Source organism: Enoplosus armatus, chromosome 11 (genome assembly GCF_043641665.1).
Source record: "Enoplosus armatus isolate fEnoArm2 chromosome 11, fEnoArm2.hap1, whole genome shotgun sequence".
Taxonomy (NCBI): Eukaryota; Metazoa; Chordata; class Actinopteri; order Centrarchiformes; family Enoplosidae; genus Enoplosus; species Enoplosus armatus.
Window position 1 is genome coordinate 2,552,102 of NC_092190.1, and position 26,946 is coordinate 2,579,047.

General features: G+C 43.8%; 2 protein-coding genes across 2 annotated transcripts; both read right to left on the reverse strand.

Moving 5' to 3' along the window:
• Nucleotides 1–918: 918 nt before the first annotated feature.
• On the reverse strand, nucleotides 919–17,284 carry epsti1 (epithelial stromal interaction 1). Its single transcript, XM_070914639.1, has 10 exons — nucleotides 17,049–17,284; nucleotides 13,862–13,920; nucleotides 13,679–13,762; nucleotides 13,508–13,581; nucleotides 13,271–13,354; nucleotides 10,593–10,666; nucleotides 9,157–9,241; nucleotides 5,090–5,148; nucleotides 4,515–4,720; nucleotides 919–2,290 (listed from the first exon to the last, which is right to left on the reverse strand). The coding sequence occupies exons 1-10, from the start codon at nucleotides 17,183–17,185 to the stop codon at nucleotides 2,145–2,147; spliced, it is 1,008 nt and encodes a 335-aa protein (XP_070770740.1). The 5' UTR covers nucleotides 17,186–17,284; the 3' UTR covers nucleotides 919–2,144.
• An 804-nt stretch (nucleotides 17,285–18,088) lies between these two features.
• idh1 (isocitrate dehydrogenase (NADP(+)) 1) lies at nucleotides 18,089–25,675 on the reverse strand. The gene is made up of 9 exons (XM_070914184.1): nucleotides 25,557–25,675; nucleotides 24,500–24,629; nucleotides 22,018–22,309; nucleotides 20,950–21,052; nucleotides 20,219–20,396; nucleotides 19,940–20,091; nucleotides 19,661–19,801; nucleotides 19,324–19,486; nucleotides 18,089–19,130 (listed from the first exon to the last, which is right to left on the reverse strand). The coding sequence occupies exons 2-9, from the start codon at nucleotides 24,619–24,621 to the stop codon at nucleotides 19,037–19,039; spliced, it is 1,245 nt and encodes a 414-aa protein (XP_070770285.1). The 5' UTR covers nucleotides 24,622–24,629; nucleotides 25,557–25,675; the 3' UTR covers nucleotides 18,089–19,036.
• Nucleotides 25,676–26,946: the final 1,271 nt, after the last annotated feature.

A 26,946-nucleotide genomic window follows, 5' to 3' on the forward strand; every position in this document is an offset into this window, starting at 1 on the left:
TAACTCCGCATCTTGGAACAGGAAGGGGGGCGGGTGGGTGGGTGCGCTTCCTATAAGTGACATAGGCTGCTGCCAAGGGTGGCACCCAGAGAGGGGTGTGTTACGTTCTCAATAGCTCTCGTTCTTGTCTGTAATGAATAAAAAAAAACGCAGTGATTTTACTGTAGAACTGTTAATACGTTTTGATTGTAATGTCTGACTGTATAAAAAAAACCCGAAAAATAAATAAAGCTAGGGGAAGCTTAATGTGCTAGGTCAGGCCCTGGGAACAGCCCCCCAGATCTGCTGTACTTTGTCCCAGAGCTATTTCCATTTGAGCTGACTGAACCGTCCGCACAGTGGACAATCTGTATTGATTAGCAGCGGCATCTCTCTACCCACACACACGTTCACACAGCCAGTTCAGTTCGAGGGTTTTCCTGTTTACTTCATAGAGACACACACACACACACACACAAAAAAGGAGCCCACATTTTGCAGAACACACATACTTTGTATTACTCCACTTGATGACCTCATTATTCCCCACGCAGCCGAAACCCTTCTCTGGTCCAAATTTGAACTTCAGTAACCCAAATAAAGCTGTTCCCCTAAAAATGTCGCAACACAAACTGTTGCATAATGTCATGACCTCACAGCATCACATAAACTGGAAAGGGGGGGGGGGGGGGGGGGATTTGTTGTTCTTACGACGTGTTAATTGGTGAGCGTTAAATGTGTCGGTTGGCATATTTTTCAAATTTGGAGAGAGCGAGGCTAACTGTTTCCCCCTGCTTCCAGTCTTTATGCTAATCTCACAAATCTGTACTTCACTAACAATTCTCCCAATTATTGATGAACTAATAAATAATAAATCATTGATTTACTCTGTAATCTAGTGCAAGTTATAGGGAAAACAGAGACAGTACACTACACAAATAACCAACTCACATTAGTTATGTTTATTATTTATTCAGCATAACCATGAGAGTCTTTTAGTCACAGCACAACGCGTCAGCTGCACACGTCTGCAGACAAACACACAAAGTTTCCAATAATAAATGAATAATTCATTCATACGTACTCGGGAGTCAGAATCAGTACCATACCACGTAGTTCTTTCCAGGAAATGTCCTGGAAAGTGATTAGGAGAATAAAGACCCATAAAAATAAAGCGTCTTGTACATTATACCTTTGTCAGAGTGACACTGAGCTTCTTGTTGATTTCCAGAGGGAAGACATGTGCCGGCCGACGTCAGCAGTCAAACACTTGTATGACTTCATGCCGAAGTGGAAGGGGATTTTTAGTCCCCCGTGTTGAGAGCACCACCCTTTGTTCTGTGTTGCCTCGGTCAGGTGATAACCATCTCAGCGGCGTTATGAGGCTGCCACTCACAGCTCTGCAGCAGCTCCGTGCCCACTGCCCACCTGGAAAACCCCACCCAGTTTGATATGACACCACCACCGATGAAAGAGTACACGGCAACAACACACAAAACTTAAACACACATGCTTCTTCTGTTTAGGCACATGTTTTTATTTCACACTTGCCAATAAAGCCCGCTTTGAATTTGAACTTAAATACAGTTAACAAAAGCTATCGTGACTTTGAACTGAAATCCGTCACAAAAGGGCCCCTCTACGGAAAACCCTATTTGGATTTGCATCCTTCTTGTCCTGAAGAATCCTGCAATAGATGCATCACATGCGACTTTGATTATAAAACAAACAAAAAAACGCATCATGTATTTGGGTAGAGCTTTCTTCCAACTGCACACACTGATTTAATTAAGGGCCCCAAATATGATCTGAAGATCATGAGTCACGGCGATGACCTTCGACTAAACTGGTGAAAACGAACATCAATTCAACTCTATGTCAGGGCAAAAACCCGACATGACTCACGAGTGCACGCAGACAGATACAAGACACCGAACACTCAATGATTAATGGCATAATGAAAAACAGATTACAAGCATATATATATATATATATATATATATATATATTATAGATATTCATCCACCACCAAGCTAGGTAACTTCCTTCTAGCTATTCTTTATCATCTTAACACTGATTATACTTTTTTTTTTTATTTGGCCCAACTTCTAAAACGTCAAACACAATATCAAAGCGAGACGGTCCTCCCATTGAAGACATACAACTCAACTGAGCGTGCACATGAGCAGTGTGTAGGCCCGCTCGTAATCTCCGTCGCACTGGTCGAGGATGTCCTCGAGGAAGACTCTGCTGCAGTCTGGAAAGACGGTGATCAGTTTCATCAAGGCCCAGTCATAGTCGGGCTCCGGGTCTGGAAAGCACACAGGAAAGAATTAATCCTCGTAGAATTCATTACTGTTCCCACGGGGCTCCTGTTGAAAGAGGGCTTCTCTCATCTGTTTTGTTGAACATTTGCAGATACAATCAGCCACCAAAGGCCGTGAGGCAATCCACCGAAACGCTCTCTTTCTTCTCAGCTATTTGGTTAAAAACACTCTAAAAGAAGTTTGGCATTTCTCCCCTACAACTACCCGCACTGTCCGGGGTCGGACTCCTGCTGGGTTCTCCCTGCCACAGGCCCTGTCCAGTTCTAGGGCCGGATAATCAGAAACGCAGGCAAGGGAAGCCATCACACAACCGGGCAGGAGATTGGCTCGGGCAGGTAATGACAGAGCGGGGAGACCTGATCGGCACACTGGGAAAATATAGACCGGGGCCGGTGCACGCAGCCTAACGTGGATTGAGGATGTTGTGGGATTCCGACATGCAGAACCGTGCCCACAGCGACAGTGCCAGGACCGAAGGTTTGAAATATTCGTGGGTATTTTAGCTTTAACCTCGGACTGGTGAAATCACACTGCTGTGGCTGCTGTGTGGACGGACAGTTAGTCGGACCAGAGCCTTACTTACACAGATACACGAGAGCTTTGTCTGTTTTACTGTCACTACCGTATCACTATATTATTATTGCTGTTTTTATCTACATATCTATATATATTATTGTTGTGTGTTTTATTCCATTTTGTGTTATTTTATTGTCTGATTTGGTTGATTGATTTTATTTGCCTCACTGCTGTCCTGAAATCCTGGTTCGACTCTGTAACTTGTCTTGTTTTGTTTTTGTTAGTGCTGTGTAAATGAGGTTTATTATTATTATTAATATTAGTAATCCTCGCGGGCCGTGAAAAGGACGCGCACTAACAGTGTTGTTTTTGCCGCTGACAGGCTCAGATTGTTATTCTATGTGTCTGACAGCATCATGTTGAGTAGCAGAGGAATGCTGCCCTGCGACCGCTACTCTTGTTGGGAAGAGAAGACGGAGCTCCTGGACCGTCTACAGCTTTTTAAGCTTATTTCATAATTATTCTGCTTGAAAGATCATTTAAAAAAAATGTATTATATTTTTTATTCAACGTGCATTTATTTGCCTGTAGTTCATTTATTATTCATTTCTGTGGGTGTTTGTCACTGCTGTCACTTACCAATACTCTTTCAGTATTCAAAGATTACTGAAATACATGTTTCCTGTATATGTATAATAATAATAATAATAATAATTGCACAAATCATATTATTTAATCCGGTGGAAACCTTTCAATGCTGATAAAGAACGCCAAGGGTTCTTTCAAATGAACCCTGTGAAGTCTTTCTATGTTTAGGGTTGCCATATATGCTCCAAGATATAGAAGCTAAAAATGTTAAATACAGATTATTATCTTAAGAGTGTGGAATATGTATGGGTTGGTATTTAAAAGAGAAAACAAAATGACCAATAAATCAGTTTCATTACGTGTAGCATGCACACACGTGCAGAATGGTGCCGAAGTACGCAGGTCATGAACATGGCGGCCCTCCCTCTGCTGCGAGCCCCAGGTATTCAGAGGTGCATGGCAGCCCGTCAGGTATCGAACTCAATGTGTGTCAATCCAGGCCAATTCTAAAAGGGCGGGACAGCTGCTCTTGGCATGTCTGTTTGGCTGCAGGCTGAGAGTCTGTCAGTCTAGCCTGGTTCAGCGCTCCCGGAGAATTTTCCTCTCTGACTGACAGAAGCCTAATGACATACAGTGTGTGTGTGTGTGCGTGTGTGCGTGTGTGTGTTTGTGTGTGTGGGTGTCAGGCTTTTATGGCCTTGTTCCCTGTGTGCTGTCTGCAAACTTGCACACTTAAATGTGTTTGATACATTGCTCAATCCATAGTAAGTAAAGGGTTTGCGAAGGGAAAATACTTTCCACACACACACACACACACACACACACCACACACACAACACATTTCAGCAGGATTTGAATGCCAGGAGCTACAGTATCACTGCGTACCACGCATAACTTCCCAACTGCCTACATTTTTGTTTCACATGAAGCCTTTGATTTAACGCAGACTAAACAGACAATCAGAGTCCTCTAAGAAAGGATGAGGTGGGCAACTCTTGTCACATGTCTGATTTAGGTGTGGTTAACCAGCGTTGAGCCAGCCTAAAAAAAGGCGTGAGAAACAGAAGTCGGAGGGTTATTCACCCGTCCGCTCTCCGGGCTCACCAGCCTCCTCTGTCCAGTCGCAGCAGCTCTGTTCTGGATCTGGGTTCAGGTGAGCGAGGGGGAGCTGTTGTCCGGGGGTGTTGGACGGCTGGCGTCTAAAGTCTTCGGAGACCAGAGAGGGACGCTCTGCCTCCCGAACGCCTCCCCCCTTTGCCTCTTTCTCGCTCTCTCGGCCCTCAAGTCTGTCCAGAAAGGCTGAGTTCACCCTGTCAAAATATAATCAACAAAATGGTTCACATAAAAACCGGCTAATGCTTCATACTTTAGAACTTCGCACGCTGCCAGGCTCTAAATGGCAAGTGAGCGGGATTTGTCTGACAGCTTTTTAAACTTCTATACCCACTAAAATATAGTGAGGTCAGTAAACTGCACACAGCACACTTAACATTCACCGCTCCCGGGGCCAGCGCAACTCTGGTTTTATTCCAAAAAAAGGACGAACAAAACAAACGATTCATCTCTTTAAAGTGCAGTTTGGATGTAAGCCCCAACGTTTCTTCATCTCCTTCGAGCAGAGAGTCCTCCGTATTACTAACCGTATTATATATATATATATATATAAATGTTGTACATACCTCCTGTGTTCCAGCTGTACGTCTCTCACACTTTTCTGTTTAACCTCCCCGGCCTCACTCTGACAAAAAAAAAAAGAAAGAAAAGAAGATTAGTCAAAGCGCATGAAAGCTATAAAAGACAGCTTACCAGGTAATATGCCTCTGGGAACTACATACAAATGGTATCTTATCGGGTAACGGCCGTTAGCTGCTGGCACTGACAGTGTTATGAGCTGTATGGGTATATTGACTGTTATGTGACTGTTTTACACTAAATCTAGTTAAATTGTTTTTAATAATCATGGACGGGGCGAAGATTTGTCGAACACTTCATGGTTCATGACCATTCAGGCGCAGCTGTGCAAATGTTAGCATGCTAACGCGCTCAACTATGGCGGCGAACTGTTAGCATTGTCGTTGTGAGCGCGTTAGCGTGCTGGCATTAGCTCAGAGCGCCGCAGTGCGGACTCTCCGAGCTGCTCGCATGTCTGCAGACGGAGTCTTGTGGTTTATTTCACTGGGAACACTGCACTGTGTTTCAGGAATGTTCTGCTCGCAGTCACACATGTCACACCTCGAAGCTGCCCAGCACAACCTCAGTCTCGCACACACACACACACACACACACACACACACACTCACACCTTGAGGGGACTCCACTGGACTGAAGGTATCTGGAGACGCTACATTGAACATGACGGTGGAAATGAAAACACTTCACATTTCAACAGCAAATAGCAAAACGCAGAGAAAGAAAACATGTGCAAGTTGGAACGTAACAGAGCATGCTGAGTAAAGCTCGCAGTGTGTGCAGAAAAGTGGCAGCAGATTAGCAGCAGCGCAAGTAGCTGAAAGGATGCAAACTATGAAAACATGCGGCGATCAATGACTAAATGAAACCGAGGAGGTTCACAGAGTTCTGTATCCAGTCAATAACCAGTTCTGTATCGGGGTTTTCTTTGAGGCTTCGTGTGCGTCCCACGCTAATAAAGTTGATATTAGCAGGCACAAGTTGTTGGTCAGTCTGTAGCCAATATTACTCACTGAACATTTCATTAACTGTGATTTATACTGAAATATACATACATACACTGTACACACACACATCTCCCATTTGTTTTCCATCTCATTGGCACTCTGTGCTGCTGTCCCAGGAGAGCCGATGGGTCAGGAGGTGGTTATTTGGGATGGCACGAGAGGAAGAGGGAACACACGGCCCACCTGTGTGAGCGCTGTGTGCTACCATCAAAGCTCAGCATTTACATCTCCCACACATCACACATGTATACACACCACACACACACACCACACACACGCCCACAAACAGAGGATATGAAGGAGAGATCAATCTGTCTTATGGAGCCATTGCTGAAAGAACAACAGATCCCAGGGTCCATGTAAGAACCACATCAAGAAGTTTTGACTTTTAAAGCTCCGCCGCCGCAAGCTTTCATCTCCTAATCTGTGACGTCTATCTGAGAGAGCTGCAGCCTGGGAGAGGAGGGGAAGGGAGGGGAGAGAGGAGGAGAGGGGAGGGGAGGAGAGGAGGGGAGTGGGGAGGGGAGAGGAGAGGAGAAGGGAGGGGAGGAGGAGAGGAGAGGAGGGAGGAGAGTGAAGAGGAGAGGAGAAGGGAGGAGAGGAGGGGAGAGGAGAGGGGAGGAGAGGAGGGGAGAGGAGAGGGGAGGAGAGGAGAGGAGGAGAGGAGAGGAGTGGGGAGAGAAAAGGGGAGAGGAGAGGAGAGGGGAGGAGAGGAGGGGAGTGAAGAGGAGAGGAGAAGGGAGGAGAGGAGGGGAGTCTGGAGAGGAGAGGAGGGAGGAGAGAAGAGGAGAGGAGAGGAGAGGGGAGAGAAAAGGGGAGAGGAGAGGGGAGGAGAGGAGGGGAGAGGAGAGGGGAGGAGAGGAGAGGAGAGGAGAGGAGGGGAGAGGAGAGGAGGGAGGAGAGAAGAGGAGAGGAGGGGAGAGGAGGAGAGAGGAGAGGAGAGGAGAGGAGGGAGGAGAGAAGAGGAGAGGAGAGGAGAGGGGAGAGAAAAGGGGAGAGGAGAGGGGAGGAGAGGAGAGGAGGGGAGAGGAGAGGGGAGGAGAGGAGAGGAGGGGAGAGGAGAGGAGAGGAGAGGAGGGGAGAGGAGGGGAGAGGAGGGGAGAGGAGAGGAGAGGAGAGGAGGGGAGAGGAGAGGGGAGGAGGGGAGAGGAGAGGGGAGGAGAGGAGAGGAGGGGAGAGGAGAGGAGAGGAGGGAGGAGAGTGAAGAGGAGAGGAGAAGGGAGGAGAGGAGGGGAGAGAAGAGGAGAAGGGAGGGGAGGAGGAGAGGAGAGTGAAGAGGAGAGGAGAAGGGAGGAGAGGAGGGGAGAGGAGAGGGGAGGAGAGGAGAGGAGGGGAGAGGAGAGGAGGAGAGGAGAGGAGTGGGGAGAGAAAAGGGGAGAGGAGAGGGGAGGAGAGGAGAGGAGGGCAGAGGAGAGGAGGAGAGGAGAGGAGTGGGGAGAGAAAAGGGGAGAGGAGAGGAGAGGGGAGGAGAGGAGGGGAGTGAAGAGGGGAGGAGAAGGGAGGAGAGGAGGGGAGTCTGGAGAGGAGAAGGGACGGGAGGAGGAGAGGAGAGGAGGAGAAGGGAGGAGAGGAGGGGAGAGGAGAGGAGATGAGACAAAACAAGGGAAGAGCAGGAAGAGGTGAGTGTCTGTTTCCGTCTGTAACCCTGGTATCATCCGGTGGACTGTGTCATCCATGCAGCCTGTCCCACCATAAAACACAGACTCCTTTATTGCTGTAACTGACTGCTGCTCTGTCTCTTTCTACACCGTAGTTTGACCCAAGGTCTCTCTCTCTCTCTCTCTCTCTCTCTCTCTCTCTCTCGCCCGGTGAAAGATTTGCAGCAGGTCTATGTGAGAAAAAGAGAGCGAGGGAGCGACAAGAAACGCACCACGATGAGAAAAGCCCTGAAAGAAAACATTTCCTCTGTCCACCGAGGGAGCTGCGTGTGCAGTTTTAACAGTGTTGTCAGTCACCACATGATACGCTCACAGCAGAATACAGCGTGTCCTCTGGCTGTTTCCTCTCTCCTCCTCCTCCTCCTCCTCCTCCTCCTCCTCTGGTACAACATCACTGACAGACTCTAAGGCCGGGTGGAGGAGCGCAGACACTGTTAGCAACGACAGAAGCTGTCAACACTCTGCAATAAATGTATGTTTTCGGAGCTAAGAATAACCGTGCCCTCTTCACGTGTAAGACCTCAGATTTACGGCCGCTAGGATTGTTGATTAACAGGATGGTTATTTTTATGGCGAGGGCGAGCGGTCGCCCCCTTTTGACTGACAAAGGCGCGTGATTGGCTGGTGAGGCGCTTGGGTTTCCTCCAGGTACTTTACTATAGCGCAGGTTGCTCCACCCTACTGTGCCTTCGGCAGACTCCTCGCAGTCGTGTCATGTTGTGTCTCTGTCTCTGCTCAGTGTGAACTCTGGGAAGTCCCTCGAACTCCGCCTTCCACTCATTCCCTCAAACAGGCAGAGAGGAAGAGAGGCTGAGAAAAGAGCAAAAGGAAGCAGAGAAAACAAAGGAGAGTGAAAGCAGACAGGCAGGCAGACAGACAGACAGACAGACAGACAGACAACATTAAGAGGCAGGGGAGAGGGAAAGCAGTGGCCCTGTTCCGCTGTGTATTTACACTTCCTTTTACTCAACCATGAGATTGCCGCACTGCTGTGTGTGCCCCGGCTCTGACCAGGATATAATTGCAGGGGGATCTGGCCTCTCCTCGCCCCACCCGGCCTATAGGGGATACCGCTTAATACCCGCGCCGCCCCGGATGATGAAAACTCTGCACCCAAGAGTATTTGCTCAGAAAACAGCTCACAAAGGCAGATCCATTGGTGTGAATTACCGCAGAGCTTCAGTCTCCGACCCCACAGCCACACAGACTGAACACTGAACCCTGGGACCCACAGAGCAAGCGTGTGTGCGTGTGTGTGCGTGTGTGTGTGTGTGTGTGCATTGAGCCCGTGTTTACATGCACAGAGAGCCATGTATACAACCAAAACATGTGAAAGCACATACAAGTGCACACACACACACACACGTGCGCATCATGTGGTTGCTGGCTTACCCTAGATGACGTGTGTGTGGCACTGCTGGATGCCGGTGGACCCGGGGCCGTCCTCTCAAACCTCTGCAGAAAAGTCTCAGTCGTCCTGCAATGAATATACACATTACATCCGCTGCCTTGAAGTTACACATCTCAGGAACACACACACACACACACACACACACACAGACACACACACACACACACAAATAATAGGGTATGAAGGAGTATTTGTTTACTCCACAGACACTCCACAGGCCTGGGGGTGCTGACAGTACTGGAGTCCCACAAGGTTGACCAAGTTTGTTTGTCCCCCTCTGACACTGCTCTGTCCCACTCCGTCTCTCCGTAGCGCCGTTCCTAAATGTCTTCATTGTTTCTTCAGGTTCACACGTTGGTCTGCTGTCTCCTGTTTTTGTTTCTCTTGTAAGGAGGCCAGAGATGCTACTTGACAAGAGATTTCCCACAGAGCCGACCGTGTATAATCTTCCAATAACATCTCGACTGTCGGGGGAAGTTGATTTAAACTGGACTGACACACTAGTATAGAGTATACGGCATGAAAACCCCGCGCGGCCAGTAGACACTCTAAATCATTATTGCATATACAGTGCGTCCAATATAATGTCCAACGATAACACTATGTACAACGTCCTGCATGGCACCGGGGAGCTTTGTCAAACCTGAGAACAGGACTCAAGTGACATAACCCGGCCTGGGCTTCCTAATAAGGAGAGACACGGGCGTTTACCAGGACCTGATCAAGTCATGCATTATGGGAAGTGTGGGGTTTTGGAGCTTGACCCGCACAAGGGCTTAACATCAGGATATGTCTTTGGCCCCGCTGCATTGATTCTGACCATTGTTTGTTGTGGAAATGCGGGTTTGTCAGACTGAAATAATTTCATTCATGTTCCCATCAGGATAAACTGTAACCACTGATGATCCTCAGTGACTTGACTTTTCATTTAGCTCAACCGTCCGGTCAAAATCTCGTTTTTGTCCAGTGCTCTGGTTTAAAACCAAATGCCCAGACGTTAGCATTTGTAACTGTGACCATGTTAGCATGCCGGCATTAGCGTTGCGCTCAAAGCACCACCTATTATGTCTTCCCAGGAAATCCTATATTTACATTAGGGGAAAACAGGCATTACAACTGCTTAAGTTTGAATAGGTAAACGGGGGCAATCAGAGGTGAACCTCGTGATTTACGACTGATACGCTCTATTATTCCTTTTTCTGCCAAACATAAAATGCAGCTTGATGAAAACCAATGATAATTACAGGTCAGCGAGAGGATCAGACGTCGGGCGCTTCCTTTGTGAAGGTCTGGAGATTGTGTCATCTGATGCTACATCTGTGACTAAGATCCATTGCAGAGCAAGAAAGAACACAAAACAACACAATGCCGCACGGTGACAGTGATGAGAGCCAAGTGAACCTGATCCAGGGCTGACCTGGTGTGATCCTGCTTCAACTGCTGGCTCCTCCTCCGATCCTCCTGTCGCCTCCTCTCCTCCTGGAGCTCTGCCTGAAATGCGTCACAGTCAAGTCACGCCACAGCACACAACCGGATGCGTGGCATGCCGCCACCATACAAGTTTTCTCCAGCATGCACGGGTGATTTATTTATGACAGTGATCAGCGGGTGTAATAATGTTGCATGGAGTCCTGTGATAGACTTGAGTTACCACGTTCTCACATTCAACATACCATAGTATGGCCTCCAATAATTCCTGTAGAATGCAGGACGCGTAGCCTACCACATGCATGATTTTTTTTTTTAACATACAACAAACAGAAACAAACAATAAAACATTCCAAGGTTCAATAAATAAAAAGGTACATACGAGACTTGTCAAAAGATGTGGTGTTTCCCAAGATTTCAGTGGAAAATGATATCATCGACAAGAGTTTAAGTTAAGAAATGCTCACTGTGGCGCTTCAGCATCTTAGAAATCACCCTCTATATTTCTTTCATGGAGTTTATGTGATATTTTATAAGACAATAAATTCATCTCTCAATCCCATTTTCTTGCAAAGAGATGGAAATCACTTTGGCTCCCCTGTCATTTCGGTGTATTTGCTGGGCTAGAGACGACCGCCTTTGTCTTTGAATTTCACTTTTCGAGATTATGTTCTGGCACTGGCGAGCGCAGCCCGACCATGTGGGCTGTTACAGTGCGTATTTACTGTAAATCAGGATGTCTCTGCTCTACAAGATAGAGAGGCTGGCCGAGTCCAGGAGCAGGGATGAGCCGTAGCATGCTCAGTTTTTGTGGTTTGAACACTTAATAATTCTCCACCCGATATTCAACTGGCCCCTGCATCCCAAACGCTACCAAAACCAAAGTGGGTCAGGATGGATTCATGACCCAGAGGCATTATTTTTGCCAGCGTCTTGTTAGATCACGTCTATACACTGAGAAGAGGCTGTTTCACATGCATCTGTTTATTTGCTGGATTACCAGGACATTCCTATGGCCTCACAGAGGTCATGGCGCAACGGGAAAAGGTCTGTGGAGTACCGCTTTGGTCTTCAGCATTAATCACCCTTCCATTACCGTAGCAGTCCATTAACCACTATTAGACCAAGACCTGGGCCAGGCGTGGAGTGGAACATGTCTGAGAACAGAGTGCAGAGCTGTCTTTGGCTGCTGGAAACCCAGGAGACCATTAATCAGGTGGGTGTCATTGGCTTTAAAGCCCTGTGTGTGAGGAGGACTCTGCTCTGAGACACATGGACCTGCTGCAGCTCAGGCGGATGCTTGTCTCTACTGACACCTAGAGGCCAAACATGATATTGTGTCAGACTAGTGTTAAGATATTTTCTTCGTTTGATTGTATTTCATATGTATTTCTTTAGGCCACCGTAGAGGACGCCGCCAGCCTTCCTGAGAATTATAAACTCAGTGTCCACTTTATTAGGTACGCCTGCAGAGGTGGAGGAAGTCTTGAGATCATTTACTTACATAAAAAATAGCAACACCACACTATACTATAATACCCCATTACAAGTACTGCATTGAAGATGTTACTTAAGTAAAAGCACATAAGTATTCGAAGCCAAATTATCTTTAAGTACCAAAAGTAAAAGTAAAGAAAAATAGCCCATTGCAGTGTTAGAAATTATATTATTGAATTATTTTGTGTGTAAGCAGCATTATACTGCTGTAGATAGTCGAGTTAGAGCTAATCTGAAATATTTTATACACTTTTTGGTTGGTTTAATCTACAGGAAATCATCATATCCTATAAGGAAGGCCAAAGTACTAGAAACACCTCTCAGTATAATGCAGTCCAGAACAACACCTTTAACTATGACCTCAGTAATAAACATACGATTGAATTAACACAGTTTCAACATTGCCACCAAAAGCTGAACATCACAAACTTCATAAAGGTAGATTTAATGGCAGGGCTGAGTGCAGATGTCAAAAAGCTGGACCTGGACTTGCTCCAATCATTTTACTGAGTCAAACTCACCACAGTTACACCAGAACTCAGATTCAACTCTTAAAAAAAGTAAATTAAAAAAAAGCTTGTAATTTGCACTTCTGCATCCCATAGTTTTGATTGGCAGATTGGAAAAGTCCATCGCAAAAGAGGCAGAGGCGTAACGCTGTCTTTTCAACTCCTAGGCCATAATGCAAACGCAGCCACATAGACATGCTATATTCTGAGTGAGTGGTGCAACTCTTTCCTGGAAAACCACCAGCTGTCTCGCTCTCACCATCGCAACTGCTATTGCTCTTTCCACCTACACGCACAGCCCGGGGCTGACTGCAGAACATTCCTGACGTGGAACTCTGGGGTTTGTCAAAAAAGCACTCAGGAAATACAGGAAATCAGCGTGCTGACCGAAACAGAAACAGATTAGAGGAGGCGCCAAACCAGTAAATCGTCACTTCATTCTAAAATAACCACAAAGGGTGTTTAATATATAAAATGAGTTTACTGGTTGACTTTCCTTCGATTTGAACGATTTGATTAAAAAATAATTGGAATATAAATAGAAGCGGCGACGAGTGATTTGAGGGCTTCTTATTTTTTTTAAAATGCTAAATGGAACACGTACGAAAACGCTTTCGCTATAAGGCTAAAGTGCATACTCTCGTTTGAAGCTTGGTCTCACCTTCTCCCTCTGTACGGCTTTCTTCTTCCGTAACTCCTCCTCCTCCTCTTGTCTCCTCCTCTTGTCCAGCTCTTCCTTTCTCAGCTTGAGACAACGGGACACATGAAATATCCCTTGGTGTTTCGGCAATCACAGCAAAGGAAAAGGCAACGCTCTGCAACATCTTTCCTGCGTCTTGTCTTATTCACAGACCACGTCGGAATGACGGATGAAGCGTGTAAGCGTGTGATGAAGTACCTGCTTCTGCAGTTTGGAGCAACGCAAGTCTGTAAACTGCTTCTCCCTGGCTTCAGCCAGTGTTCCATTCCCACCTTTATGAATGAAACAACAGATTGCACAGTATCAGTGAGTGAGCATGCGCATGAACGTAATGACGTGAGTGGGCGCGTGTCTTGTGTGTTGGTTTACCGAGCCTCTCTGGATTCAGGTGCACAGCGGGGGCTCTGTTTGCCTCCTTCCATTGCTGGAGAGCCTCCTCTTCTTTCTGAGCCGCTACAATAAAATAAAATAGGCCGTCGTCACTTGGGAACACGTGTGAAGATCAAAATAATATGGGAAGGACAGTTGAAAGCAGCAGCAGCGTCAGCTTACTCATTCTCATCATGTTTCGCCGAGATTCGTTTGGAGGGATCACGGTGAATCCACCTGAGCTGAGACGAGGAAAGAGACAGGAAGAGCTCGTTAGTGATTAAACGGGATCCCGTAAAACATCCGTACAGTTTGACTGCTAACTCAAATGTGTCTGCAGCACTGGGAATCAAAAAGTTGGTTTAGATTCTTGTTATTATTGTCTCGTTTACTTATTTTCTGATCACTGTATTTATGCAGTGTTCTTGTACAGACCTCTGCTCACATTAATGATCTGAGGGATAACGCAAACTTTTCAAACTCTGGCTCAAGATCTTGTGAGGAATAAAAGCTTATGTAGAACAGAAGCTCATATAGAATAGAAGCTTATATAGAATAGAAGCTCATATAGAATAAAAGCTCATATAGAATAAAAGCTCATATAGAATAGAAGCTTAAATAGAATAGAAGCTCACATAGAATAAAAGCTCATATAGAATAAAAGCTCATATAGAATAGAAGCTTAAATAGAATAGAAGCTCATATAGAATAAAAGCTCATATAGAATAAAAGCTCATATAGAATAGAAGCTTAAATAGAATAGAAGCTCATATAGAATAAAAGCTCATATAGAATAAAAGCTCATATAGAATAGAAGCTTAAATAGAATAGAAGCTCATATAGAATAAAAGCTCATATAGAATAGAAGCTCACATAGAATAAAAGCTCATATAGAATAAAAGCTCATATAGAATAGAAGCTTAAATAGAATAGAAGCTCATATAGAATAAAAGCTCATATAGAATAAAAGCTCATATAGAATAGAAGCTTATATAGAATAGAAGCTTATATAGAATAGAAGCTCATATAGAATAAAAGCTCATATAGAATAGAAGCTCATATAGAATAAAAGCTTATATAGAACAGAAGCTCATATAGAATAGAAGCTTATATAGAATAAAAGCTTATGTAGAATAGAAGCTCATATAGAATAAAAGCTTATATAGAACAGAAGCTCATATAGAATAGAAGCTCATATAGAATAAAAACTTATATAGAATAGAAGCTCATATAGAATAAAAGCTCATATAGAATAAAAGCTTATATAGAATAGAAGCTCATATAGAATAAAAGCTTATATAGAACAGAAGCTCATATAGAATAGAAGCTTATATAGAATAGAAGCTTATATAGAATAAAAGCTCATATAGAATAAAAGCTCATATAGAATAAAAGCTTATGTAGAATAGAAGCTCATATAGAATAAAAGCTTATATAGAACAGAAGCTCATATAGAATAGAAGCTTATATAGAATAAAAGCTCATATAGAATAAAAGCTCATATAGAATAAAAGCTTATGTAGAATAGAAGCTCATATAGAATAAAAGCTTATATAGAACAGAAGCTCATATAGAATAGAAGCTTATATAGAATAGAAGCTTATATAGAATAAAAGCTCATATAGAATAGAAGCTCATATAGAATAGAAGCTTATATAGAATAAAAGCTTATATAGAATAAAAGCTCATATAGAATAAAAGCTTATATAGAATAGAAGCTTATATAGAATAAAAGCTCATATAGAATAGAAGCTCATATAGAATAAAATCTTATTTAGAATAGAAGCTTATATAAAATAGAAGCTCATATAGAATAAAAGCTCATATAGAATAAAAGCTTATATAGAATAGAAGCTCATATAGAATAAAAGCTCATATAGAATAGAAGCTTAAATAGAATAGAAGCTTATATAGAATAAAATCTTATATAGAATAGAAGCTCACATAGAATAGAAGCTTATATGGAATAAAAGCTCATATAGAATAGAAGCTCATATAGAATAAAAGCTCATATAGAATAGAAGCTTATATAGAATAGAAGCTCATATAGAATAAAAGCTTATATAGAATAGAAGCTCATATAGAATAGAAGCTCATATAGAATAAAAGCTCATATAGAATAAAAGCTTATATAGAATAGAAGCTTATATAGAATAGAAGCTCATATAGAATAGAAGCTCATATAGAATAGAAGCTTATATAGAATAAAAGCTTATATAGAATAGAAGCTCATATAGAATAAAAGCTTATATAGAATAGAAGCTTATATAGAATAGAAGCTCATATAGAATAAAAGCTCATATAGAATAGAAGCTCATATAGAACAAAAGCTCATATAGAATAAAATCTTATATAGAATAGAAGCTTATATAAAATAGAAGCTCATATAGAATAAAAGCTCATATAGAATAAAAGCTTATATAGAATAGAAGCTCATATAGAATAAAAGCTCATATAGAATAGAAGCTTAAATAGAATAGAAGCTTATATAGAATAAAAGCTTATATAGAATAGAAGCTCACATAGAATAGAAGCTCATATAGAATAGAAGCTCATATAGAATAAAAGCTTATATAGAATAGAAGCTCATATAGAATAAAAGCTCATATAGAATAAAAGCTCATATAGAATAGAAGCTCATATAGAATAAAAGCTTATATAGAATAGAAGCTGATATAGAATAGAAGCTCATATAGAATAAAAGCTTATATAGAATAAAAGCTTATATAGAATAGAAGCTTATATAGAATAAAAGCTTATATAGAATAGAAGCTTATATAGAATAGAAGCTCATATAGAATAAAAGCTTATATAGAATAAAAGCTTATATAGAATAAAAGCTCATATAGAATAAAAGCTTATATAGAATAGAAGCTTATATAGAATAGAAGCTCATATAGAATAAAAGCTTATATAGAATAGAAGCTCATATAGAATAAAAGCGTAGCTTGACTTTTGCTCCTCTGATGAACTCAACTACATTTCATTTTTAGAATAACAGAGTAAATACCCGCAGATGGTGGACTGTAACGGACTACTAAAAGTACAATTTAGGCATACTTCCCATTTCAAAGTACTTTCACTCCATTATATTTCAGAGGAAAACGTCTTACCGCAATAACATTGATAAGCCAGCCTGACAACCCTTACTTGTTGTTTTGTGGGAAGAGGTTGGGATTTTACGAGAAACAGCGAAGGCACCCCCCTTTCACTCTCTAATCACGTGAAACGAAAGTGAAAGCGGGGGAACCAGAAATTCACAGCAAACCCAACTAAAACGTCTCTACAACGCGTCTGAAGAGGCGACGCCGTCTCTTGCGACGTGTTTATTTGGTGTTTTAATAAAACGTAACTTTCGACCGTTACTTACTGCTGAGGCCGCCTGTCTGTCGCGTGTGGACTGCGGCTGTCAGGCGCATCGCTGGCGGGATTACCGGGTGTCTGCTCGTTTCCAGATGCGCCCGATATGTTCCTCCCGGGGTTCAGGTGGTTCTGATGCGGGTCCATTAATCCGATGTTCCGATGTGACGCCTGACTGGAGCAGGTCGGGCCTGCTGTTCTATCCTTGGTGCGGCTTTCTGTGACACGGACGCCGCCGAGTCCACCAGTCACTTATCAGCCGTATCATGACCGCACCACGGCGGTGGGAGGGTTTTTAAATGCGGCAGCGCCATCTGCTGGACAAAACACGAGGAGGCCGCTTTCATTGAGTGTTGATCTTTGAAATTGTGAAAATACTCCATTGCAAGTAAAGGTCCCGCATTTAAAACCTCACTGCAGTAAAAGTACTCATGTTGCCGTCCTGGGAGAAGCATTTTCCAGCTGATCCAGGGGGGGGGGGAATAAACAGCTTATTCAGCTGAAGAAGGAGGAGAATGCACATCATCCCTCAGTTTAATACAAACACTTAAAGTCAACACATTTGGAGATACGTGCTTTTCACTGGACAAGAGGAGTACAAACTGTAATCTGTAAAGTAACTAAAGCTGTCAGACAAATGTAGCGCAGTAAAAAGTACAATATTTGCCTCCGAGAGTAGAAGTATGGAGTTGCATAAAGCGGAAATACTTCAGCACACGTACCTTTAACACTTAAAAAAACACATCTGCACGTATGATGATGATGATGATGATGATGATGATTCGCAGCCTTTTAAATGTGCAGACGTGCAGCTTCACTGCGTTTTAGTTTAATTGAATATGTTTGGGTTTCGGACTGTTGGTCGAACAAAACACGACATTAGGAGACGTCACCTTGACATGACATAGAAAAAAAACCGAATAGTCGATTAACTTGAGGAAGAATTATCAGCAGTTAAATTGATACTTATTTTCAGCCCTAAATGACATCAGCACACACACTTCATAATACATTTTTTATTTTTTTTTTCAACTGTGGCATCATAAAATCAATCCAATGCTGCTCAAAGAATGACACCCATGTTTCTTCAAAAACTCATTTATTTTGAGTCATCATATCATTATTATTATCATTATTATTATTATTATTATTGTTGTTAGGACAACGGGCATAACATTGATTACAAACCAACAGATGAACAACTTAATGGCGAATTTTTTGGCAGAATACGCACTGTTGACTGGTAAAGTTAATAAGAGTACAAAATCTAAAAGCAATGGATTGGATTTGTTTTTTACGAATTGTGTAAGAAGAGTCAGACGACTTTGTTTTGAATGACGGTCAGTCCATATATTATCATGTGTTTCGTGCAGCTTAACAGTAAAATTGCACGGTATGCAAGTTTCATGAGTGAAATGCAGGCTGACAGAGCCACTGCTGTGGTTTGTAACTGGGACTAAAAGCGATAATGTTGCCTGAGGTATTGTTAAGACACTACAGAATCGAACGGTAACTTTGACACAAAACGAATAAGGCAGTGAGGGTCGAGGCGCTCCTTCAGACAGATCCTGTCCCGTCTAGCACAGATCACCGACAAATACTGACAACACACAGACACCCGCTCACTCACTTCAGGGGACCTAGTGCAATTAGGTTAAACAAGGTCACTGAGCCATCAGGCCACTCGCCCAGTGCCAGTCCTGGAGACTGTTAATGTTTCACGTGTTTTCACCGTCACAAGTATGGCCGTCTACTAGTGATGCATTAGAGGAGATGACGGCCCCCATTCTGCGGCCTTCTGGACAAGGCACCCAACATAATCAGAACTCCAGTTAGGGAATGACTTCAGTCCATAGATCTCCTGGAGTCCTGGGCACATCCTCCCTGCTCCAGTGTTACTTCCAGTAGCTGTATAGATGTGTGTGTGTGTGCGTGTGTGTTTGAATGTGTGTGTGTGTGTGTGTTTAACTGCTGAGGCTGTGGGGGGGGGGAGTGCGATCACAGTTTGGGTGGGCTGGCTAGCTTAATCTTCAGGTTCTCTGCCAGCTTGTCCAGGAACTCAAAGGTGTTCAAGTAGTCAGCACGAGTCACCCTGCAAACAGGAGAGAGAGGAGAATTATACTTCAACTTAACTGCTGGGTTTCCAGTGCATATACAGCAGTATGTGCGAACGCTGCCATCTCAGCCTTGATGAAGTGAAATAATACAAATCAAACAACACTGAGGAAGACATGGTGGAGACAAAGAACACGGCACACACAGTCTTAGATAATGCAGAAACTAACTTTGGCAGGCCTTTGATGCAGATCGCCAGATCCTTGGTCATGAAACCAGCCTCGATGGTCTCGATGCAAACAGCCTCCAGCGCCTCAGAGAACACTCGCAGCTCGGCGTTGTTGTCCAGCTTTGCCCGGTGGAGCAGGCCCCGAGTCCATGCAAAGATGGAGGCTGCAGCCCACGAACACCCAGTGCAAGGACAGGATTTAGTACATGAGCCCATATGCAGTATATTACACACAATGTACACAATATAAACAAAGTTTACATTAACAGAATCTTTGTTTTTTTTCGGGGTTATGTTTGGGTAGTTACGCAAAGTAAGAGCTATGCATCATTTGTTACCTATGGGATTGGTGGAGGTCTCTTTCCCCTGCTGGTGTTGTCTGTAGTGGCGAGTCACCGTGCCGTGGGCGGCCTCAGACTCCACGGTCCGTCCATCAGGACAGATAAGCACACTGGTCATCATACCCAGGGAGCCGTAACCTGAAACACACAACCCCACATAAACAACAGGAAATCTTTGAACCCGAGATGGCAGAATCAGCAAACCCTAACCCTCCAGTAGGTACGTTTTCTACACAGTTCTTCACATCTGAATGGAAATGTGTTGTTTCCACCGACCTTGTGCCACAGAGTCAGACTGCACGTCTCCATCGTAGTTCTTGCAGGCCCAAATGAAGCCTCCCTCAGATTTCATGGCCTGGGCCACCATGTCATCTATCAGACGGTGCTCATACCAGATGCCTTTGGCCTCAAACTGAGCACGGTATTCTCTGAACACACAAGAAGGTGGACAATGCCTCTTAAGTTATGATCTACGTCAGGTATAAAAGTGTGTGTGTGTGTTTGTGCGAAGGAGAGTTCTTTTGCACGTGTTTGCGTGGATTTGAAGGTCCTTACTTCTCGTAGATCTCCTGGAAGATGTCTTTGAAGCGACCGTCATACTTCTTCAGGATGGTGTTCTTGGTGCTGAGATAGAGAGCCCAGCTTTTGGACAGAGCCATCTGGAACGAGCTGTGGGCGAAGTCCCTGATGGACTTATCTGTATTGTACATCCCCATGGCTACACCACCTGTGCCTGGACAGACACAAAGAAAAAAAAAAAAACACATTAAGTACATTCCCCTTCGCTGAGCAGCACCATCATATACAGATGCACGTATACAGTATAGTATGACAGAATGAGCAGTCAAACAATGTTTCTTTCAAACTTGAAGGCCTTGAAAAGAAATCCCCGTTGCTGGTTGTCATGACTCAGCCTTCTCTAATCTACTTCAGTTCAGTGTTTGGTTTTGAGAGATAAAGCCGCAACAGGTGAACAGTTACAACAGAATTTAAATAAATAGATAAGCCATATCTTATATGCTCCCATTTACAAAGTGAGCACAATAGAAAATGTGCTTGTAAAAGCTTTTCTCTGGTGCCAGTGCCAGCTTAGTTATACTGACTTGATTTAAGACTGATGTGTGTATATGTGCGCACCTGAGACATGTGTATCTATGATACAAAAAGTAAGCTGACACAATCGTTAGGTATCTTGCCTGGCACGCTTTTCTACCTGGCCTGAGTTACCGGACCTTTCACATGTGGTGAGGGGTTTGGATCGCACAGTAGGCTGGCTGTGTTCTTACCCTGAAACTCATGGATGACAAATTTAACTGGCTCTCCTTTTGTGGGCGTGTAGGTCATCTCCACTTTACCAGGCCCGGGCACCACGAAGTCTGTGGCTTTGTACTGTGTGTGTGGGGGGGGGGGGGGGCACGTTGAGAGAGACAAGAGGTTAATGCTAGAAAGCAACAAAGCTGTTTGACAACACTACACCATTAGCGACGGCCTTTGAGAGGTGTGAACCTTGCCCTATGAATGGTGTTAGGTCAAGCCATAAACACCTCTGCAGGACTAGGCTGTCATCACCGGGGGGTTTTATGCGACACAGTATGTCAGCAGAGTATATAATATGTATACCTCTGACATCTATGGAATATTATGTAACTCGCAGCCATTTGACACTTCACCTGGATTCCTCTCCTCTGAGGGGAGAATTGTTGACTTTGGCACAGCGCCACCAGCTAAGCTATGATTTATTTCTGTGGCTTGCTGCAACTTGTCCGGGCTGTACAGGTAGTAGCCTTCATGATGGTCCAAAGGACAGCTGATGAAATATGATTACTGGCCGAGTCTCTCCTGATAACCCTTCAAGCTTAACGCGCTGAGATCACACACCATGAGGTGACAGCACGCCATTAGTCAGCTCGTCGCAGAGGTTTGCTGGAAATGATGCTTCAGTAACAGTAGCGGTTTTGTTCGATAATAAGGGAGTTTCTGTGCACATAGATAAAGACTCTCGCGTGATTGCTACACAGTTACTGTTGCTCCTTTTAGCTGTAGTCCTGCAGTTTTAGTTCCATTCAAATCAGGATTATTTCAACCAGGATTTTTGACCAGGATTTGTCAAAGTCAAGGGGTAAATATTTTTAGGTTTCCCTTTTAAATACTGAAACTTCAACCATAATACAATTTGAACACAGAAAACAGCCGATGAAGCCTCACTGTATCTTTTGGCACAACTTTGGGGCTTAAAATGGACAGACGTTTGGTCTCAGCCCAACAAGCATCTTTCCAAATTTTCCGTGAGTACTCTTCATACATCACCAACGGAGCAAATTGGCCAACTAACTCCTTGCGAGCCAATAGGGTACCTGATCTCCATGGGCATGCCTGCCAATGATGATGGGCTTGACCCAGCCGGGCACCAGGCGGGGGATGTTCTTGCAGATGATGGCCTCCCTGAACACCGTGCCTCCTAGGATGTTACGGATGGTGCCGTTGGGCGAGCGCCACATCTGCTTGAGCTTGAACTCCTCCACGCGCTTCTCATCTGGCGTGATGGTGGCACACTTGATGCCCACGTTGTAACGCTGGACTGCCTCCGCCGCCTCAACCGTCACCCGGTCGTCCGTTAGATCTCGGTTCTCCATACCGAGGTCATAGCTTTGCAGGACGAGACAAAGACAATAGAGTTTGAATTAACAGTACTGAAGAAATGGACAACACATGCATCCATAATGTGCTGGAAATGTGGTGAAATGTTCTATATCTGTGCCAATAGAATTCCTAATTTTCCCTACAGATACCAAAACAATACCTTTCAGTACTTAGTTTGAGCAGAATAAACATGCCTGAGTAAAAGATTGTCAAAAGTTACAAAAGTTCCCTGTTTCTTAATTTAGATCTGGAAATATCTGATCTAAGATCTAAGCAAATATTCACTGGCAGCTGTGACACTTTTTTGCAAACAGACATATTTCGGTCAGTACTCAAAAAGATTCATATACGTAGCTGTTTCTATCTGTGTGCTTGCAGGTGTGAGAGTGAGCAGAGGTGTAAGGGAGAAGGAGCGCCCAAACAGACACGGAGACCGTTTATAATCTCAACAACAGAGGCATCGGACGCCATAAACAAAAGCACTCTATTTCAAGAGGAGCAGTGATTACTCTCGCTTCAGTACACGCCATTGCACAGAAACCCCGGAGCACAACGGAACAAAGCACTAAAAGTGAACACATGCCACTGTTTTAGTTGGCTGGAAGCTAGTCTGTGAATGTTAAAGTAGAAGGCCTGTGAAACGTAATCACTGTGTCAAAAGGACATGAACGACATTAATGAGTAGCGAACGAGAGTGTGAGCTGGCTTCCAGCTTGAGGAATAACTCAAAATGCTGCCAGGGCTTTGTTCCACTTATATCACATCTCGGCTGATTATATTACTTGCAAGACCTGACACAGTGTTTGCATCAAGAATAGCCATTAACCTCCAAACCCACTTCCCACTCTGCTCTTCTCTCTATGCCTCAGTGAGACGCAGATCTGCAAAACCAGCCGGCAACACAAAGACAAAGGAAACAAGGAATCAACTGTTACACTTGTGCATGAGGAAGCGAGAGGGGGGAAGTGTACTCTGTCCGAAAAGTAGATGTGTGCTTATCACTCCCTTCAAGTATTAGCCGATGTGCTTTCTCGTGCACCCACTGGCATTGTTTGAAAGCAGCTATGACCTTTTACCCACTTTCTTCCTTCCCTTCCCCCGAAAGCCGAGACAACCACAACATTAATGCGCCGAACAACACTTACATACCACTGAGGAATGAGAGCGCCATGGAAAGCTTTCAAACTATTTCAGGGTTAACAAGAATGTGGCTAAAACCTGATTTGTTCTTGGTTGATTGTGAGGTCATGTGCCTGTTCAACCTGTATCACTGACTCAACGGGCTGATGCATTCATCGGGCAGCAAGAAACCCTGGGCAGGCTTTAATCTGTGCCCTTCAAGGGATGCACACATGACATATGTTTACCCTTTTCGTGTCTGCGATTACATTCAAATTTCCCTGCAAGTGTGTTTAAAGTTTAAAATGTGATTTATCTGTTCAACAAAATATCCAGAGGAGGTGTCAGCGCCCAGTGGGTTATGGTTTGTCTTTCCAGTGGCCTGATCTATGACAGTCCCGCTTACTGACAAATTGTTATTCCAACAGAGTAATTATTACACCACATTGAATCAAACTTGCACTTCCAATGCCCGTTGCACAATAAATCATTAACTTTTACGATGCAATGCAAGAAGTGATGAGGAAAATACTGTAAAACATCTATCGACCCTATTTGAAAAAGGAAGCTAAAGTTCAAAGTGCTGGCTGCCCCCAAGTATGAAGATTGGATTCATTATGAGGGATGGGAATATGACTTGAACCTCGCACAGCAGGTCATGCAAATAACATACAACTCTGAACAAAGTCCACGCAAGAGATAAGAGGAGGAGTAAGGTCATATGAAGAAACGGATGTTCCAGTTGCTTAGGGTTGTAAATGGCCAATAATTACTTGAAAAGTATTTGACAGGTGATCTCCAGGGTCACTTATCTGAGGCAAAAAAAAAGTCACTCAGTGATTTTGGGGGATTTCTCTGTAAAATGTTTAGAAAGACGAACCAACAGTTATCAGTATCGTAATACCTATTTAATGAATGCACGTTATATAATATGATACAATCGGCAGATATTTCAAAAATCCAGGTGGTCGCGGTGACAGAAAGTCCTGCACGTTTCAAAGGTAGTGATTAAAAGACGGAGCTGATCCACAGTGCCCCCCCCCATGCCCTATGCTCTTCATACTGAGGCGTCCTCACCTGTGCAGGTCGAGCTCCAGGTACGGGAAGATGAGTTTCTCCTTGATGAGCTCCCAGATGACTCGAGTCATTTCATCTCCCTGCATCTCCACAACAGAGCCGGCCTTGATCTTCGGAGACATCTTAGAGCCTGGTGGAGGACACAGGGACCATGTGAACAGACATTTAGGAGAATGATAAAAAAAATAATAAAATCAAAGGAGAGGGACAATAAGAGAGACGGGGTAAGGAGAGAACAAGGACGGGGGCAGCGTTAGCAGTGTTTTATCTGCTGGTTGCTACTTTATTGTGTTTATCACAGTAATATTTAACTGTGTTTTACTCTTGGTGTGACAAACTAAAATATTTGAAGATAGATACTTGTTTCACTCTTTTGTGGCGTTATAAAGTAAATTGTTAAGTGATTAAACAAAACATAAGTAGAAGTAACTTCACTTCTATGAAAAGGTATGTGATGTTTGCATGTATGGATTTTGATTATTGGGTTTGCATGACAGTTATGATGGTTTCAAAGACAGTTGTTCTTCTTCTTCTGGGGGGGGGGGGGGGGGGGGATTACAGGACCTTCCCCAAAAGTTACACAAGCAGACAACCTGATCATCGCATGATGGGGAGGAGACTGCAGAGATAGCCACAGGCAGCCTGTCTGTCAGCAGGCCGGACCAGGAATTCAAACAGCTGACACAGAGAGTAACGTTTTGGATAAATGTCATAAATGGTAAATGACAGCACGGTAACTTATAAGACACGAAGACAGGAAGGAGTTTGCTAACACTATGGGCCTTGATGTCCATCTTGCAGTCGGGCTGCCGTTCACACGACTTCCTTTCAAGAAAAGCCCCCAAAAGTGAAATTAGGTTGAACGCTTTTTACTCGAACACACACAAAAAAAAAAAAAATAAGTCATGCTAGCTTCATTCATGCTATGTCCACCGGTTTCTAGGCTGACTGTGGCTAACCACTGTAGCAGCACAATGAGCAGATGTCAAATCAGATAACGTCGCCATTACTTGGTTCTGCAGTAAACACAGTTCCTTTACACGTTACAAACTCCTACCTTGTGTAGTTTAAAGGTCGGCGACACAGTGAGCGACGAGGTGAGGAGGCGGAATGATGTCCTGTCCCGGACTAACAGGTTAACTGAGCTGAAAGAGGTTCAGGCTGGTAGGGGAGCGGCAGGTACCCGGCTTCCACGTCCCGAGCTCGCTGACAAAATATTAGCCAATCAGAGATGAGAGGAAGCCCTAACCGCCAATCAGATAAGCCCACACAGCAGGAGGGGCGTGATTTGTCTGGGCGAGGATCTGCAAACACGGCTCGCTGATTGGTCCGAGATATGCTGCTTTATTTAACGGTGTATTTATTTATTTTTTATTCATTTTTATGTATTTATCTCTACAAAAATGGTCACAAAAATACAATATTTACTGCACATTTTGTGGGAATCACGAAACATCAGATGTTTATTTATTAATTTATTTGATATTTCAGAGCACAGAATTACTTCTACTGTGGTTCATTATCAGTCATGTCCCCTTCAATTCTCATTAGGTTACTTAGGCTACTATTTTGTCTGATTTCATTGATTCTTGAGTAACTCGTCTGTATACTTACTTACTGGTGGATCTGGTTATTACTGGTTATTGTGGTGGAGACTTCACGGCCAGATTAACCTGTTATGAGACCCCTGGGCAAAAAGTTACTGTTGGGCCCCTATTGAGACCTCACGCTGCACCAGAGGCCGGTAATATGGACGTCCTGTCAATATCCAAATGGGCTGATGGGATTATGACAGTCCACTGCCACCAACAAACTCATGATGGAGGAAGTAGTGAGATTCATGGGATTCATTTCACATTTCCACCTCTCCAGACCCCTTCGTTGTCATTCTCTATGTGTCAATGTTGCTTTCGCCTTTGCTTTCCGGCAATCTGTACCCAAACCTGTACCTGATCCTGTTCCTGCTTCCTTGTTACCTGTCCTTGTGTTTTGACCTGTTGCCTGCTCCTGATCTGCTCACCTGTCGTGCCCTCTCGGACGTGTTGGACTGTTCAGGCTGTCATCCCGTTGCCTGCTTGTAAGCTTGATATGATATTATAGTATTACCCAGTATTTGCCTATGAAATGTGATGAATTAGAAGTACAAAATCGCATAAAATGGAAATATTCAAGTACAAGTATTGCAGTATTGTATAGTGTTATTCAAGCTACTATTGTCATTCTAATAAAAAGAATATGTAAGCCTTAGATTGGCATTTGCTATTTGTGATTGCCTTGTGTCGACATTTTATAAAACATCCGACTGGTTTTGTGATATAACATACAGCCTGCAGGACTGTGAGCTGGAAGAAGTCTGGCTGTCTTCCACAGCAGTCTGACAAACATCAACCTCTATCTCAGCTAATTAGATCAGTTCTCCTGCACAGCGCAGCACAGTCATGCTACTG